Below are 16,219 nucleotides of genomic sequence, written 5' to 3' on the forward strand. Positions count from 1 at the left end.
TAGTATTTCATGAATACATGTTTTTGAGGAATTATAACCCTGAGTAATCACCTTTGTTCATTTTATTGATTTTCTGTCTTGATTGGTATTTGTTTGAGGTTACAGCTCAGCTGTCAAGGATACAATTTTATCAGATAGCACAAGACACAATCAACTCTTACAGTTCTTTTTCAAGCCTGGATAGAAATTATTAATGTTACAATGTTTGGTAGTAATGCTTTCTATACTTGAGGTCACTCAGTGTAAGAATTATTACGAAATTATTACGAAAATCTCCTTTTCAGTTACTTATGACTTTTCCAAACTTTGTCTGAGCTGAAATCTTCCTTGCTGTGTGCTCAGACTAGAATTTATTTACTATTACTATATTTTTATTTTATTATTTTGGATATAAAATATTTTGGTTTTACTTTAATGATTTGTTTTAATTTCAGTGGCCAAAGTGGCTGCTCCATGCCTGGAAACAGGATTAGACAAAAATGGATGTGTTTTCCTGCTTAAAGAACACTTCAACTATTCTATAGATAAGTCCCAAAATATCCATATTTTGGAGGATGGACTTGAAATTTGGCATGTAGTACTGACTTGTTATTTGAAACGCATCTTCCTCCATTCATGTGGCCTTGTTAGGGAGAGCTGGCCAAGTACTGTACCCAGGGTACCTAGTTCATCACATGTCATATGTATTCATTTCTCAAGTCTGCTCTCATCTCAACTCCTCTACTGTTAGGGCCCAGCTGTGTTAAACAGATAAGTGATTGGAGTGCAGAGGGAAAAGCGCTGGACTGTGAGTATCCATGTTTGGGAAGTGGAGGAGGCAAACTAGGTTAGGAAACTGATAGAAAAAGATTGGACCTTGAAGCAGGGCAGAAGGATGAAGACTCGATAGGCAAAGATCAGGGACTGGAGACAGCAGTGGAGGTGGTTACCAGCATCAGAGGAGGACTGCACCCACCAGAAATATATATGTATGTAGGGCATTTCCTAGGCTGGGAGTCTTGCAGGCAGCAGAGGTAATGGGAGGAGCTAAGCAGGCTGGAAAACAGCACGAGGAGGCCAGTGGGATGTGGGAAGGAGCCTGCGTAGGTCTGGGAGAGAAGTTACAGAACACCTGCAGGTAGGAAACACTGGGACAGGGCACACACAAGGACACAGCAGCCCTCGAGAGCCTGAGATCACGTCCAGGACTCACTTTGGCCAGCAGTCTAGTTAATGCACTGAATGAGACTACAGTTTCGTAGAAAAAAAAATAGAAGTTAAACAATTAATTAACACTGTATTGTACTGCAAGCACAGGGGAGGTTAAATTGATGCTGCACAGGGAAATGTAATATGGGTGTTTTCTAGTGTTTGAGAGCTTGACTTAGTAACCTCATTGATGTTCTTCTAACATATTTCTGAGCATGTGAGAATGTGTGCACATGCATATAAATGGTTTAGGTTATGCAGTGCCCAAATTGGTTTGTGCTTTTTCTGCAGAGGGAGTCAAGACACACTTCTTGAAGCAAATAAAATGTAAAAGTGCATGGGAATGCAATGTTTCATCTGAATTCCACAGGAAAATATCTACTGCCAAGCCTTCATTTTCCATCTCCAAAATACAGATTTCTCTCTGAAATAGTCCTATACATCATTTTCTTTTCCCCAGTAGAACATCAATTTACTTTCATGTTTTTCTTACTCAGAGAAGCAGAACCATTTGTATGACCAATTCTTAAAAGACTTTTTGGAATGCCATTTTCAAGCACTGGTAGGGCCCAAATGTAGCGATCAAAGACATTTTGTTTATCTGTGGCTATCTAAAGTTATTGAAGTACTGCTGTACTGTGAACTCTCAAGACACTTGGTGTTTTTCTTAAAATCCAAGCTTCTTTGCTATTATTAAAATTTATTCTGTCTCTAAAATATATATACACATAGGAAGTCATATTCTAAATCTTGATTGGCAGATGGGTTTGAACATTTGAATCCTAAAATAGCCAACACAACTGCATGATAAAAGTAATCCTACATTTATTAATGTTGAATCTCCTGATTTTTAGAACAGAATGACTTGTGATTTCAAATGCTTGAACCTGGTGAATCTGGATTTGTCTGCATTCAAGTGATCAATTTTACAGCTTAGCATTTGGTTGTTGTTGCCCTGTTGAGCACATTTTCAAATTCAGTCTAATGGCTACAATTTGCATTCCCAACCAATCTTCTAGAAAACTGGGTTATTTTACTAGAAAAATAAATTCAGAGTTCGTTTTTCTGAAATTTATCATTATTGTCCTCCACATGATGGGTATTACTGAAGAGCAGCACTGAAAAGGGACATAATGACACTTCTTATTAGCCCAACAGGGAGCACTGCTCTCTTGTTTCTCTCTGTATATGTACTCTTATGCATTCAGGACCTTTTTGGTAAGATGCAATTTTTTCATTGGTCTAATTTAGTCTTAGCTGAAGAATGATTCTGCTTTACAAAGTCAGGATATCCCAGTCTCTGCTTTTTCTTGACCTTTTTCCTTTTCTCTTTATTACATACACATGCTAAGCTCTGAACGAAACACTGTATTAGAGCGTTGCTGGCTTGCCCCTGTCTCCAGAACAAAGCACAGAACCAAATTGCAGATGATCTTTTTCACACTGCCATTGACTTACTTCAGTAAAAATAGCCGCAGGTCTCTAGGAGTCTGGCACTGTATTTACATTGTACGTACAGTGATCTCTTGCCAGTCTTGACGCAAAGAAATCTTTTGCTTTGTTGTTATTTTCCATTTCCTCTGTCGTGAGTTATCGTTTGCATGCGATGGGCTCATGTATCCTTTCACTGTGTGCATGCTGGCATAAATAAGCACCGCTCCTATTTAGGTTACTCTGGGGAGAGCATCTCTGTGAGTGAAGAACTGGGCTCATTGGCTTTAAACGAGCCTTACTCTTTGTCTTTCTGAACGTATTTGCAGTCTACAGAATTCCTTTTTTCTGCTCCAGCAAATCAGATCCTTGATAAAGGCCTAATCTGCCCTTTGCATTAGAGAAACTACTGCAACCGCAAGTATACTGTCTGTGTTATTTCATTTTATCCTCATTCTAATTTGTCCTTTTTCATGCCTGAGGGCCAGGCTATTCTTTCTATGCCCGTACACTGGGTAAAAAAAGAAGTCTGCTGTTACTCCAGACACTTCAATGGTTACATCTAACAGCATTTTGAATTACAATTTTCACTACTAAGAGGTTAGCAGAGACAGGTAATTTGCACAACACCTGAACTGTGTGCCAGCACATATGATTTCGTTTTGTACTGTTATATTCCTTCTTCTGCAAAAATATTGCTGGGGTGTCCCTGTTCTCAGGAGGTCCCTGACAGTTGCTGCTGCTCATTCCTGACGGACACATAGCTGAGCATGACTGTCCCTTTGAGCTCCTAGCCTCTGCGAGCCACGAGACAGGGGACTTGTCTGTGGCCACGCGGAACATGCGTGGAAGAACAGGGGTTAGGCACTAGAAGGCTTACCTCGATAGGAGATAATGGAGAAATAGGAGAGATGGCCTTTGGGGCAGGATGGGGAGAGGAGGATGCTGGAGCAGACGGAGCTGAGGAGGTAGCAGAGTGGGTGGTGGAGGTGAGGGAAAAGAGGAATAGCAAGCAAGTCAGATCCAGAGAAGTTGGGAACTGAGCTCTTCCCAGTCTTCTGCATGACTGTGGGGAACAGAAACTGCTAGTCTGGGACAGAAGGTCCTTCTGCTCTTTTTTTCCTTGAAGGCTACTTGCTGCTCTAGTAGGTGAGCCTAACTACTGGTTTTCTCAGCTTTCTGTGGGGAAAAGAAGAAAAAGAGAGAATAAAAAGGATACTCCTTTCCTTCAGGACTCTAATTAAGACTGAAAATGGGAAGTCTATAAAGCTACAGGAAGGTATACTTTATCACTCTATAACCAGTAAAAGAAAGCTGCATATACTGTTCTGTAAAAAGGTGGTAAAAACATTCTTCTGTCAAAACACGCCTTCCCACAGGACTAAATGGTTGATCCTTGGGCTATGTTTTCTCTCCCATACCAGTGAAAATAATTTTTTCAGATTCCCAAACCCTCTCCCTCTAGCAATGTGTACATCAATGCCCAAAACTTTTCTTGAAAATCATGGGGTGATTAGGTTTGGGGCTTACTAATTATCATATTATGGCTAGGCAGGCAATTCACCCAGTGAAATGCCACTAGCTGCCAAGGATTCATGGAATGTTACAACGGTTGTACATTCCTGTAGTTTTTACGTATGTGTACTTGATCTTTATAATTTTATCTATAATTTTCCCCAAAACTATCAGGGAACAGTGCACTTTGATCATAGACCAGATTACATTGAGAAAGTAGATCTATATGAGCAATAATGCCAGCTCTCGATAAACCAGCTGGACTTTTTTCCAGGTTTGTTATTTCCATCTGTCTTTCCCCTCAATAGTCCACCAAGCTGTCTTAAGAAAGTCTAAATTAATTTGATTCGGTCATTTTATGATTTATGAAAGAGTACAAAAATATTTTTTTTGACCTCAAAATGTCCAAACTTTAGTATCTCAAACTTGCCATATGTCTCCTGCTCTGGAGATTTCCTTCATATCTTAGATTTGGAAAACATTTGGTTTTGTAATTTGAATCATAATGATTTTAATAAGGTTCTGAATAGTTCTGATAATGTTTGTTTTGTTTTGTTTTTTTTTTTTTTAAATAAATACATCTATATAGTAACAAGGAGAGCATTTATGAGAAGATACAATGGCACATTATGGCACTTAGGTAGGAACCACAGTGGCTTTCACCCATCATACCAGAATAACTTTTTATATATTCACCTCTTTTCTATATATAGAGAAACATATGGAACCTTACATACTCATAAGCATAAACAGGTGGCTATTAGGTGCCTCTAATTCATGGGTCTCATCAATACAGAAGATAAGTATGCAAGGCCGCATGGCTCTTTAGTTGCCTACGCTAGCATTCTGTTACTGAAATTAGGAAAATCAGCAGAACGGAAGGTGAAGATTTTTCTGCTCCCAACCCTGACAAAGTCAGTCTGTCTGGGCCCGAGGGGATAATCAGCTGTCCATTTTTGAATGAGATCTGGTAATTATGCTTCCATATGAAACCTGCTTTCCAACACAGGATGCTCATCAGTTTGTTGCTGAAATCACTGGCTACCAAATAGCTCCATAGTCCCAGCAAAATTAGTAGAGCCTGAGTCTACTGTCAAACTCATAGAGGAGAAGACTGTTTCTCATACCTGCACATTGCCAAATATTTTCAACTGGGAATGGGTTTTTAACATAATTTATGGAGGCTTTTTAATGCAATTCTGGAAGTTTTCTAGGGGCAATACGCATGCTCCTGTATCACAGATGGGTAAACATAGTTATTGCCTTTGGGATACATCATATGTACTTTAAATACATTTTTAAACGAAGAATATTCGTATTTGCTTTCTCCCAGCACTGCCAGGAGATGACTGCCAGGAGATGATGCCCATCTTGTGCTTGCAAAACATGACACTGGAACATTGTTTAGGGGATGCTGTCTTTTCCACAGTTTCAGTTTGTCGTTGTGCCTTGTCACTGTGATATTTTCTAAAAGCTGATGAACCAGTTTGTCTCGATCTGCACTGACAGCTCCAGTAGTGATTAGGACTGGAGTAGTTAACTTGCTTGTTAATAATTGTGTTAAAATCAGCTGTGAGAAACATTAAAAATACCAGTGAGAAAGAAAAGTGTCTTGAAGTTGTACTTCGTACTTCTGCAGCTACATTCATGGATGGGGCTTCCTTGAAGCCCAGAAAAAGGCCTGAAGGCTTTCCCGTAGTGCTGCAGTGAGGACATATATGTGGAGGATATCTTTGCACAAGGGTACTAATTTCACACAGGGAAAGCTAACTGTCACACAGACAGCTGTGAAGGCACAGAATTGCAGAAAGCAGTTACATAGGCACAACTAGTAACTATCTATCTCTGCAGTAGATCAAATAGGCTATTACTGTTCAGGCTGCCGACAAGCCCTCAGAGCTCTTAGTTGCCACAGATCCTAGTGGTCTCATAGGATATGAGGAACCAAACATGCCCAATCTGGTGATAAATTCAGTTAAAAGCTACTCAACAGACAGAATCTTAATAACATCTCCTTTAACAAGAAGGGTGCTAAAGCTATGAAGTGAAAGTAGCGGATTTTGTTACAGTGAAACAAGAATCACAGCAATTCTGTGGCAAAAAAAAAGGCTGTTGTGGTGGTGGGAATGGTTTGATACATCCTTTTTAAAGAATACAGTCTTAAGGAGCCCCTGCTTCCATGCAGGCCCCTTGGTGGTGTTGATTGTGGTCAGTGGGTGAAACTCAGTTAGGGAAAAGTTGTGGGAGAAAATAAGCAATCCCCTAATCTAATTTGTTAAAAAATCCCACTATCAGAGGCGGTCTAGAGAAGGGAGTGAGTGTCTTCCCAGCATCCAACAGGACCTGTGTTCTGGCAGCATCCCACCTTGCTGAGACCCAGGTATCTGCCCTTTTCTCACACTCCAGTTCCCATGAGAAGGGAGTCATAGGCAATGTGGACTCAGCTCCCACACTAGACAACTGGGGGCAGGTGGATGGGACATTTAAACCTTTGTAGACATGGCAGAAACCACTCATGAGATGTGAAGCGACCATGAAAGAGTCTTTCATGGTGCCAAGCAGCAATCCCTGAGTCCCCATCCCATGCTCCATAAATGCCAATGTGGGAGTATTCCTTTACCACAAAGATACAGTGCCCTTTATGTGGTCCAGAGGAGGCAAAAGTGTGAAGCAGTGGGGGCTGTAGGGTTCTGCTAGTTGGCTTTGGGGGAAGGAAAGAGAGAAGGCACTGCATCTCCCAGGGAGCTTGGATGCTTTGTCACTGTAGCTGTAGCTACCAGTTAATTTGTGTGGGTCCCCTTGCTTGCAAACTTGGCCTAGGAATAACCTCTACATTCAGTTATATTCACTTGGAAGAAAGCCTTAATTGATGCCTGTCCTAGGAAGCTACAATGTAATTCCACAAGGCATCATTCACACTGCCATGCCTGGGGAAGAGGGCAGCTGAATCACACAGATCAGCTAAACCCTACTGTTTAGTCCTCTAAACCATCCATTTCATCTTCCTCTATAAAAACACTCAGGCAAAGACAGAAATGTACATATTTTTCTTGCGATGTGGACTCTTAATGAGACAGCTCCATGGGGCATGATTAACAGGAAATAATAACGTCCCTAGGGGATAGGGAAGCTCAGACGCAGCTTCTGCCTTGCCTAACTTCAGCACTTTAATTGCCCCATGATGGCCACAGTGCTACAACACCCAAACTTCGAATTATTCCATCTGGTGGTCTGGGCTATCACATACACTAAAATCAATTTCCTTTGGTCATTCTTATTTGTAGGAGCTACTTTTTCATTTGTGATGTGTCTTTAAACACACTTGGTCTAGGAATCCCCAATCTGTGTGTGGAAGAACACATAGTACAATATTTCGCCAGAAACTTTATCCTGCATTTCACTGATTGCATTAGTGTTGCTCTTCCTCATAGCATGTCTGCATCTTTTCTTAAGGGTTGGTTTCCTGAGAAGACAAATAAGAAATTAAGATAATTTTTCTTTTTTCTGTAGCAAAGAAAATAACTTTTTTCTCTTTTTTCCATGATGTAAAAATGTTGGATGTCAGAAATTAGCTGCAAAGTAGAAAGGGCTAATTCCAGCCGCCTATGATTTGTACCATGTGGTTGATATTATCTTTATAGAGTCACATTTCTAGTATCAAAGTATCAGCTATGAATTGTTTGATGTGCTTCCCTCCCCATTTTATTGTATTCACAGTCTAAAAGTTGGCATGGTTTCCTTTATATATTTCCCTTTTTATAATGCAAGTTTTCTGTTCTTAGGTCTTTATAAGGTTGTGGCAGATAAAACTCCATATGTCAGCATTGAAGAAATTGCAAGAAAAGTCTCTATTGGGCCAACAAGGTTTGGCCATCCATGTTTCTACAGCCCTGAGGATATAAAATTGTCAAACCTCACTATCAAACATGGTGAGCAGATCACCTTCAGCTCAGTGGAAGAGGTCAATGGAACGATGGCTGTGAACTGTGGTGTGGTCAGAAATAACCAGTCTCATTCCTTTACTTTGCCCCTTTCACAAGAAGGAAAATTCTATGAGTGTGAAGATGACCAGATATACACCCTAAAAGAGATTGCAGAATGGAAAATCCCTAAGTGCAGAAACCGGGTTGTCAAACTTTCCAATACTTTACATACCTGGGACTCCTCTAATCCACTTCCTGAGAATTTTGATGGCTGCTTGATTCTCACGCCTGTCTATGAAGTGCAGGCAGTAATGAAATGTAAGTAGGAATCAAAGTCAATGTTCTGTTTGTCTTGGTATAGCAAAGTACTGTTAAATACACAAAAATTGCTTAAAATAGGCAGGAAGGATTCAGTTTGGTCAAGAAATCCTGACCCATATTTGCCACTGATTCTAGTTTCAAGATGAAAAAAGATAAAAATAATATTGCCTTTTTTATTCCTTTATCAGCTGTTAATTCAGATAGTTACCTTGCAATTCTTTCTGTTGCCATTTTATTGATCACTACAATTAAATCATCGTCGCAAAGAAAATATATTGCATGAAAAAGTGGAGCTTAGGAATTCTGTTCAGTTCTCAGATTCTTTTTCTTTGCGTCTCAGACTTTGGCCATGGAGAAGCCACTTGATCATTTATGGCTCTGGCTAGGAAGTAGAAAAAGAAAATAGACATACATTTTGTAACACACTCAACTACCGTTTATTTTTCAGAATGAGGATGCTGCAGAAAGAAAAACCATATTATTTTACTCTATTGCAGAAACAAATATCAATAGAATATAAACAGAAAAGACTCACAGGCAGTTTCTGAAACCTCTGGGTTTGAGGAAACAGGAATTTATTAGAAAAACAATATTTTTAAAAGTTCTAATTTGTGTTACAAGTTTTTATTTAAAAAAAAAAAAAATTCTCCATGGCACATTATCACTGTTCTAGTTGTTCCAGCAGAACATTGAAACTGCTGGGCTCTGTTCTTACCAATCTATGCCTTACTTTAAACCTGTTAGTGAAATTAGTCATGGGAATAAAATTAGAAGGTGTGCAAGGGTATAAGCACACAGTGAAACGTTCCTGAGTTGAATAGCCAAGCTACAGTAATGACCCATGTGTGCGTGCAATGCGCACCCTCTCTGAACTGAGATACCTACCTAAGCAAAAAAACCAGCTTAAGCTAAAATGTTTGACCTTGCTTGAGGACAGCCCAGGCAGTAGATGGAAACTTGCTGCAATTCTACCTGTTGATGCACCCATCCGGTTAAAGTTTGCAGGGTAGGAGCTTATCTTTTGGGAAGGTTTTGCAGCCTGTTGTGTTTAATAGAAGCAAACCAGTGAGCTCCACAGAAGTGAAATCCTAACAGAAATATGTAATTCATGAGGATATTAAGCAGGAAATCTTTTCACAATTGAGCTTTCTCTGATGAAAGATCTAAGTAAATGGATTAAAGAGAAAGAAAAAAAAGTGGGCAGAGAGTGCTAGCACAATATACTATAGTTGTTAAACACTTATGATGAGACATTCAGCTGTGCTTGCTATGTGATTTAGTGTGTGAGTTTGGAAAGTATATCTTCACGAGATAAAATACATCGTTTTCTACAGCTCTAGCTAGATTTAGGAATCTAGCCCATCTACTGAAGCTGGATTCACTTAGGTGTATTCCTATAACCACTTAGATATATGTGCAGAATCTATAAGAATTTAATGTTTCTAAAAAGCTTTCAGAAGATTCAGAAATGTTTGGTATTCACTTCTCTCCCAGTGAGAGTTGTATTTGTTGATTTTATTTCATGCCCATTTATGTTTCATAGTGTGTTCAGCATTTAAGAAGCATTAAATATGTCCTAAATAACTATTTAATACAAACTTGAAAAGTAGGCTTCATGGTACATGATTAACTACTTTCTTGTGGACCATGAAAAATGGATTTTCACTATTTTTAGAAGAACTATAAATAGACACAAGATAAAGTATGAGAAATACTATCCACAATTCAATAAAAAACATTCCTGATAAGAGGGATAGCAGATTACATTTTCACAGGCTATGGGCAGGAATTCTCTATACTTCTCATTCTTAATAATGAACAAATTATGTGTGTGGAACTCCCCCAAATGCTCATAGAAAACTTACATTTTCACTAGTCATTCCTCCTTCATTGACTGTCCCTTGTGATGCTTAGGATGTTTGTTACCTGAAGGTGTCAAGGTGACAAAAGCTGAGTTGGAATAAAGAGATTCTGAATCACTGTCATAAAACTCTATCATATAAACTAAATCTGATACCAACTTTTAAGTATAAAATATTGGTACAAGGAAATGTGAATCCAGGATATACTATCCTTGTGTGCAGGTCTATGCAGAATAATTCTTATTGAAGAGAGTCATTAAATGTTATTTGCTTGTTAAATTTTACTGCCCTGGTCAGTGATCTGTGGTGTCGCTGATTTGGAGCCAAATTCTTAAACAAGCCTTAGCTGCATAATCAGCTTTGTGCTTGGAAGTTTTGCATCCAAAATTTTGCAAGTTCAGTTGTGATAAAAGACTTCTTGTTTCCTGTCAGAATGTTAAACACAATGGCTCGGTTCTGATAGTGAATAAAACCAGATGCCGCAGAAAAAGATGCAGGAGTTCCACGGAGGACCATTATAGTAGAAATTTCTTCATTCATTAACAATAAACTTAGATTTTGTTACACAAAGGTTTTGCCTTTTTTTCAAAGTGATATTATTTTCTAACAATTATAGACGTTGTCATTATTCTTATAAACTTCGATTTATCTTATTTCTCCCAGACTGGCCACAGCAGCATGTGTTAATGGGTTCAAGTGCTATTTATTCATTAAAAATGTGCCCCCCCCCCCCATTTCTTTGGAGAAACCATAAGTTACTATGAAATAAAAGAATAGAAAGACATCTTGTACTCAAGAAAAAGAGTTTGATAATATAAACAGCTGATTAAACTTGGAGGTGCTGTGAGAAAAATAGTGAACTATATTTTTTTCATTTTCTCTTAAACTTTTGTTCACTTGCACACCTTATTCTTATCTCCTCTTGTTTCTCTCTTCCTTTGTGAGGTCTCCTGCATATCTGATAGCCATGTATCTCAAGTTAAAACAGTTAGACTTTGACTGGCCCTATTAATTGTGCATGTTAACATATAGAGGTGCACACCTCAGGGAAGGTAATTTTAGCACTGGCAAACAGGACATGTATATTTTATTCCAATGTCAATTTGAAAACAAAAATCAATGTATTTCTTTTTCTTTTCAGTTCGAAAGGACATAGTCCATATCCTCTCAGACCTAGATGTTGAGGTCAAGGATATAACAGACTGTTATGATATTAGCTCTTTCCTTCAGCCGCTGTCTTTGGAAGATGTATTTGAGAGAACAAGCAAAGAATTTCCTATGGTTGCTGAGATAATGGAAGGGCCATCTGGAAGCCAAAGACCTTATAACTTATTGCATACAGGGAAAGAGATCGTCATCTACAAAAAGTACCAGGCAACAAGAGTCCTAGCCTCTGAGATCAGAAGTGATTCCCCCAAAAGACATTTTTTAATCCCTATGAGCTACAAAGGAAAGTTCAAGAGAAGACCTCGTGAGTTTCCAACTGCCTATGACTTAGAGATAGCAAGAAGTGAAAAGGAACAGCTTCATGTTGTAGCAACTAAAGCTTTTGATTCCCCTCATAAAGAGCTTTTTTCTGTTTCGGTTGGAGATCAGTTTCTAGTTCAGCAATGCCAGACTAGTGAAGTTCTCTATGAGGGAAGAAAGAAAGTCATAGACGTTTTAGCTTGTGAACAAATACTAAGCGATACATACAAGAAAGTGCTCCTCCCTATGTACATGGAAGGTGGCTTTGTGGAAGTGATTCATGACAAGAAACAGTACCAGCTTTCTGAGATTTGCAAAGAATTTCGTTTGCCTTTTAATGTCAAAGTGTCTGTGAGGGACCTTTCTGTTGAAGAAGATGTCTTGGCTGCCGTGCCTGGTCTGCAGTTTGAAGAAGAAATCACAGACTCTTACTTGCTGATCAGTAGCACCAGCAGTCCAGTGGAGAGCTGGGAGATTCCTGTATATCGCTTAAACATGTCGGTCCATTTGCTCAGCGAAGATGTCCGGACAGTTGTACCTCCTGCAACTAAGACAACAGTGGAAGAGATCAGAGAAGAACAATATTATATGGTGCGAAGATATGAAAACCAAACCCTTCATCCACCACCCAGGCCTCCCAAAAAGCCAACAACACTTGCACCAAAACCTTTTTTTGCAGTACCTAAGCAAGGTGTGTCTGATGTACTACAGGCTCCAAAGGTAAGGTATTGCACCTTGTCTTTGAATCTCTTACAATCATACATCCTGTTCTGTCGGTTTACAGTCTCCATTTCACTGGTGTATCCTTATGGCATGTACACAGATGGCTCTCAGTTCCCTGTAAAAGGCAAATTAGCCATTAGAGACAACAATGGCTAAAATCTCCAGTGTGTGTTAAGTGATCCATGAAAAACAACGGAATCATGCCGACTCACAGCAGAAATCTTGGCTGTATAATTTTGCAGGGATAATCCTTTACTGCACCAATGCAGAAGTGAAGGGAGAGACTTGAAGTGGCTGTATTTAAATATTTATTAAAGGGAAGCATATGTTTTTGTGATGTAAAGATAATTTTGCTCAGCTGGAAATGGCAGAATTAAATTCACAGAAAGTCAGGATGTATAGATATTTTTGACTGCATTTTTTTACACTTACCCAAGTGGCTAATAGATTTGGGATAAAAAGGGCAGACGTTTTAGAATAGCACTTGATGTTAAGGAAGAAGTGCCCCTTCTAGGACAATTTTCTTCGTGGTTGACCTAAGGCAATGAATTTGTTCATTAATTTGTGTTGGGTCTGGCTGAGATAGAGTTAATTTTCTTCCCAGCAGCCTGTAAGATATTGAGTTTTGGATTTGTGACTAAAACAGCCTTGATAACACACCAGTGTTTTGGCTATTGCACAGCAGTGCACCCTGAGTGTCAAGGCCTTCTCTTTTTCCCAGACTGCCCCCCAGCGAGTAGGCTGGGGGTGGGCAAGAGGTTGGGAGGGGACACAGAGGGGACAGCTGACCCCAACTGACCAAAGGGATGTTCCATGACATATAATGCCATTCTCAGCAATAAAAACTGAGGGGGTGGTTGACCTGGGAAGGTAGCCATAGCTGAGAGGGACATCAGTCTGCTTGTGGAAGGTGGTGAGTGACTGCCTTTTTGCATCACTGAGGTTTTTTCCCTTTCCTTTCACTTATTAAACTGTCCACTCTATTACTTACTAAAACATATAAAGGAAAATCAAATTAGGATTGAATCAGAATGATTTATACAGAGAGACCGAAGAAAGACAAGGGTAAAGAGGACCCTCCTGTTGAGTCATAGGGTTCAGAATGGTCCCCTTTGCTTTCTAAACTTCTCAGAGAGGAGTTTTAGGTGTGGCTGAATCCAGACTTTGTCTCAGACTTGGTCAGCCATTCATGTCTAAAGAAAAGGGTAGAAGGAACAAAGAAATCCTCCCATTGAGTCACGAGGTTCAGAGAAGACCGGCTGGGTCCACTCCTAGTCCCAGACTTGGACAACAGTTTATGACTAGTGGAAGAAATACAAAGAGTAGGGAAGACCCTCTTGTTGAGTCTCGAGGTTCAGAGTAGAACCCCTTGCTTTCTAAACTCCTGATGGAGCTTAGGTGCGGCTGGGTCCAACCTTAGTCTCAGACTTGGACAACGGTTTATGTCTAAAGGATTGTATGTATTTAGCAGCAATCTAAGGTTTATTCACAATTTAAGGTGGATCACAAGAGTTTAGCAACACTTAATCATTGGTAAGTTTAGCATTTGCAAAGTGAGTTAATAGAATTTACTACAATCACAACAGTGACTTAATTACAGATTCGAAATGTAATATTTATACTATACTTGCTATTGGGTACTCAAATTGATTCACACATGCACGCACACAGACACAAAGATATAGATACATGTACAAAGGTATACCTGTTAAAAATTCCCCTCGAGTTCTGTGAAATATTCACTTCAAATGTCTCAGCATTTCTCAACGGATGAGGGTTAAGCCTCGAGGAGGAGAGGGTTTCAGCCCAGCTCCCATCGCCAGATTTCGGTAGCCATCCTCCGAATTTCACAGACTGGAGAGTTCATGAAACTCTGAGAGGCGTCCCACTCAGAGGGAGATGCTGGTCACAGCCCACTGCGGTCCAGGAGAACTCAAAGGGCCTTACTGGGACCGCTGTTTATAGGTTTGTAAGATGATTGGCTTTAGTCATCAGCAAATTACTAGAAAGTTACTGGAATTCCAGTAACACTGGTACCATTCCACTTGGGCTACGGTCCAGGTAAGGGAAGTTCCAAGGCTGTCAGGGGATGACTGATTATTCCCGCTCTCGTTACCCACCTTGAGTTGGGTAACAGGAGTGCCTGATACAGTCAGTGCTGCTCCCCACCTTAGCCGTGCAAGAGTTCCTGGTACAGTCAAGGGATGCTTAACAGCCCAACTCATTGCGCAAAGGCCAAGGCCTAGCTGGAATTCCTGAGATTGTAGAGCGGTCCAGGAAAAGGGGGAGGGAGGGGCAGGAAGGAGTGCACCACCACATCAACCCACCACAATTTTCTTGCATGTATTGAAAGAATCAAAGAAAGGCACCTTGACGGACTTTAACGAGAGAGACTGTCCAGGAGGTATTTAACTTAGGTCACAGTTTCTCTCACGTGCAAATACAAATTCCCTACAGGAGAAGAAGGCAAATCATTGTAAAAGACTTTCAGGTCTCTGCATTGTGATTGTGCTGCACTTTAAATGCAATGTAACTCATGGAATTATATTTTGGAGGGTTAGGCAAAAGTTAATTTTTGTATTGCTATCAAATTAAGATCCAGTTTTAGCCACCCTGGTAGGGGAGCCTTTGTGAGTACCTCTCCTTGCCTGCTGGAAGTGTTCCTCCCCTCAGTGCCAATTCCAAGACCACATGCAGGTCCACAGCTCCACATAGGTCCTGGGAGATGGTTACAACAGACCATAGGAGAAGTGAACGGGTAAGGCAGGTTCCTCGGACAAGGGTAATACAGCAAAAAGCATGTAATTTTCTTCTGTCTGTACCTGTAATACAGAAACTTCTTTTCTGCTAGTTTGTACAGTGAACCTTGTAGCAGCTTAAATAAGCCATCCAGTTAGGCTAGGGAAGATACACAGTAAACTGGTCCCTGGAGCTAACAGGCAAGCTGTCAGCCTGGTGCTGGCCTGGGGTACAGAACTGGGGAAGAATTCCCTAAATTTGTGTTTCTGATAGTCCTGTACCCTTGTCAGGAGGACTCAGACCTCCTGCGGTTACTGATGGCTGTGTGTGGAGAGCAACAGGTAGGTGCTGACTCTAGACTAGGCTTGTGCAGAAGATAATATTTTCCTGAAGTGAGGAGAGAGCAATAAGCTCAAGAGAGGGGTGAGCTGAGGTTCCTTTGCACATTCATGAGTGAGAGCGACCTTAGCCTGCAGCTGTCCAGACAAAGAAACACATTTAAGCAGACTGTTCCAGAGGACATTTTTTTTGTCACATGCTTGTTATAAATAAATAATAAACTGCAGTCAGAATGCTTAGAGTTATGCAGATTCATAAATCTCCTTCCCCGGAAAGGTGAAACAAGTAGAGATCCCTTATTCATAAGATTAAACATCCTGAGCTGTAATACAATAGGTTTAGAGTCGCACAGAATGCATTATCTCTTCTATCCCGAGCACCGCAAATCCTCTGAGAGGACATGGATGGTAGCGGATAGGCTCTGCCTTGGCCTCTGTGCCAGCGGTGGTGATAGGGGAGACTGCATTTTCTTCCACATGTATCAGGGATGTCTGAGGGTTCAGAAAGTTGGAAATTGTGCCAAACTGATAAATGGCCCTCTTTGCATATTTTGTGACTATGCATAGACTTATTTGCATAAATAGCAGACGAATGTCCTAATGAGCTGAACTTAAGCCTGACAAGGTGGCAGCCTGGAATAAGCTTTAGCGCTGCATGAATTGCCATGCTCCTCCTGCAGGCAGCTCCCTGCCTGGTGCTTAGGGAGCTCTG

General features: G+C 40.3%; 1 protein-coding gene across 1 annotated transcript in view; it reads left to right on the forward strand.

Moving 5' to 3' along the window:
* THEMIS (thymocyte selection associated) overlaps positions 1-16,219 on the forward strand; it is a 79,388-nt gene that overhangs the window by 15,499 nt on the left and 47,670 nt on the right. The window contains exons 3-4 of the mRNA XM_059831480.1: positions 7,917-8,375; positions 11,382-12,427. Coding sequence (XP_059687463.1) covers positions 7,917-8,375; positions 11,382-12,427 — 1,505 coding nt within the window. The remainder of the gene's footprint in view (positions 1-7,916; positions 8,376-11,381; positions 12,428-16,219) is intronic.

The sequence above is a fragment of the Gavia stellata genome, chromosome 2, assembly GCF_030936135.1.
Source record: "Gavia stellata isolate bGavSte3 chromosome 2, bGavSte3.hap2, whole genome shotgun sequence".
Taxonomy (NCBI): domain Eukaryota; kingdom Metazoa; phylum Chordata; class Aves; order Gaviiformes; family Gaviidae; genus Gavia; species Gavia stellata.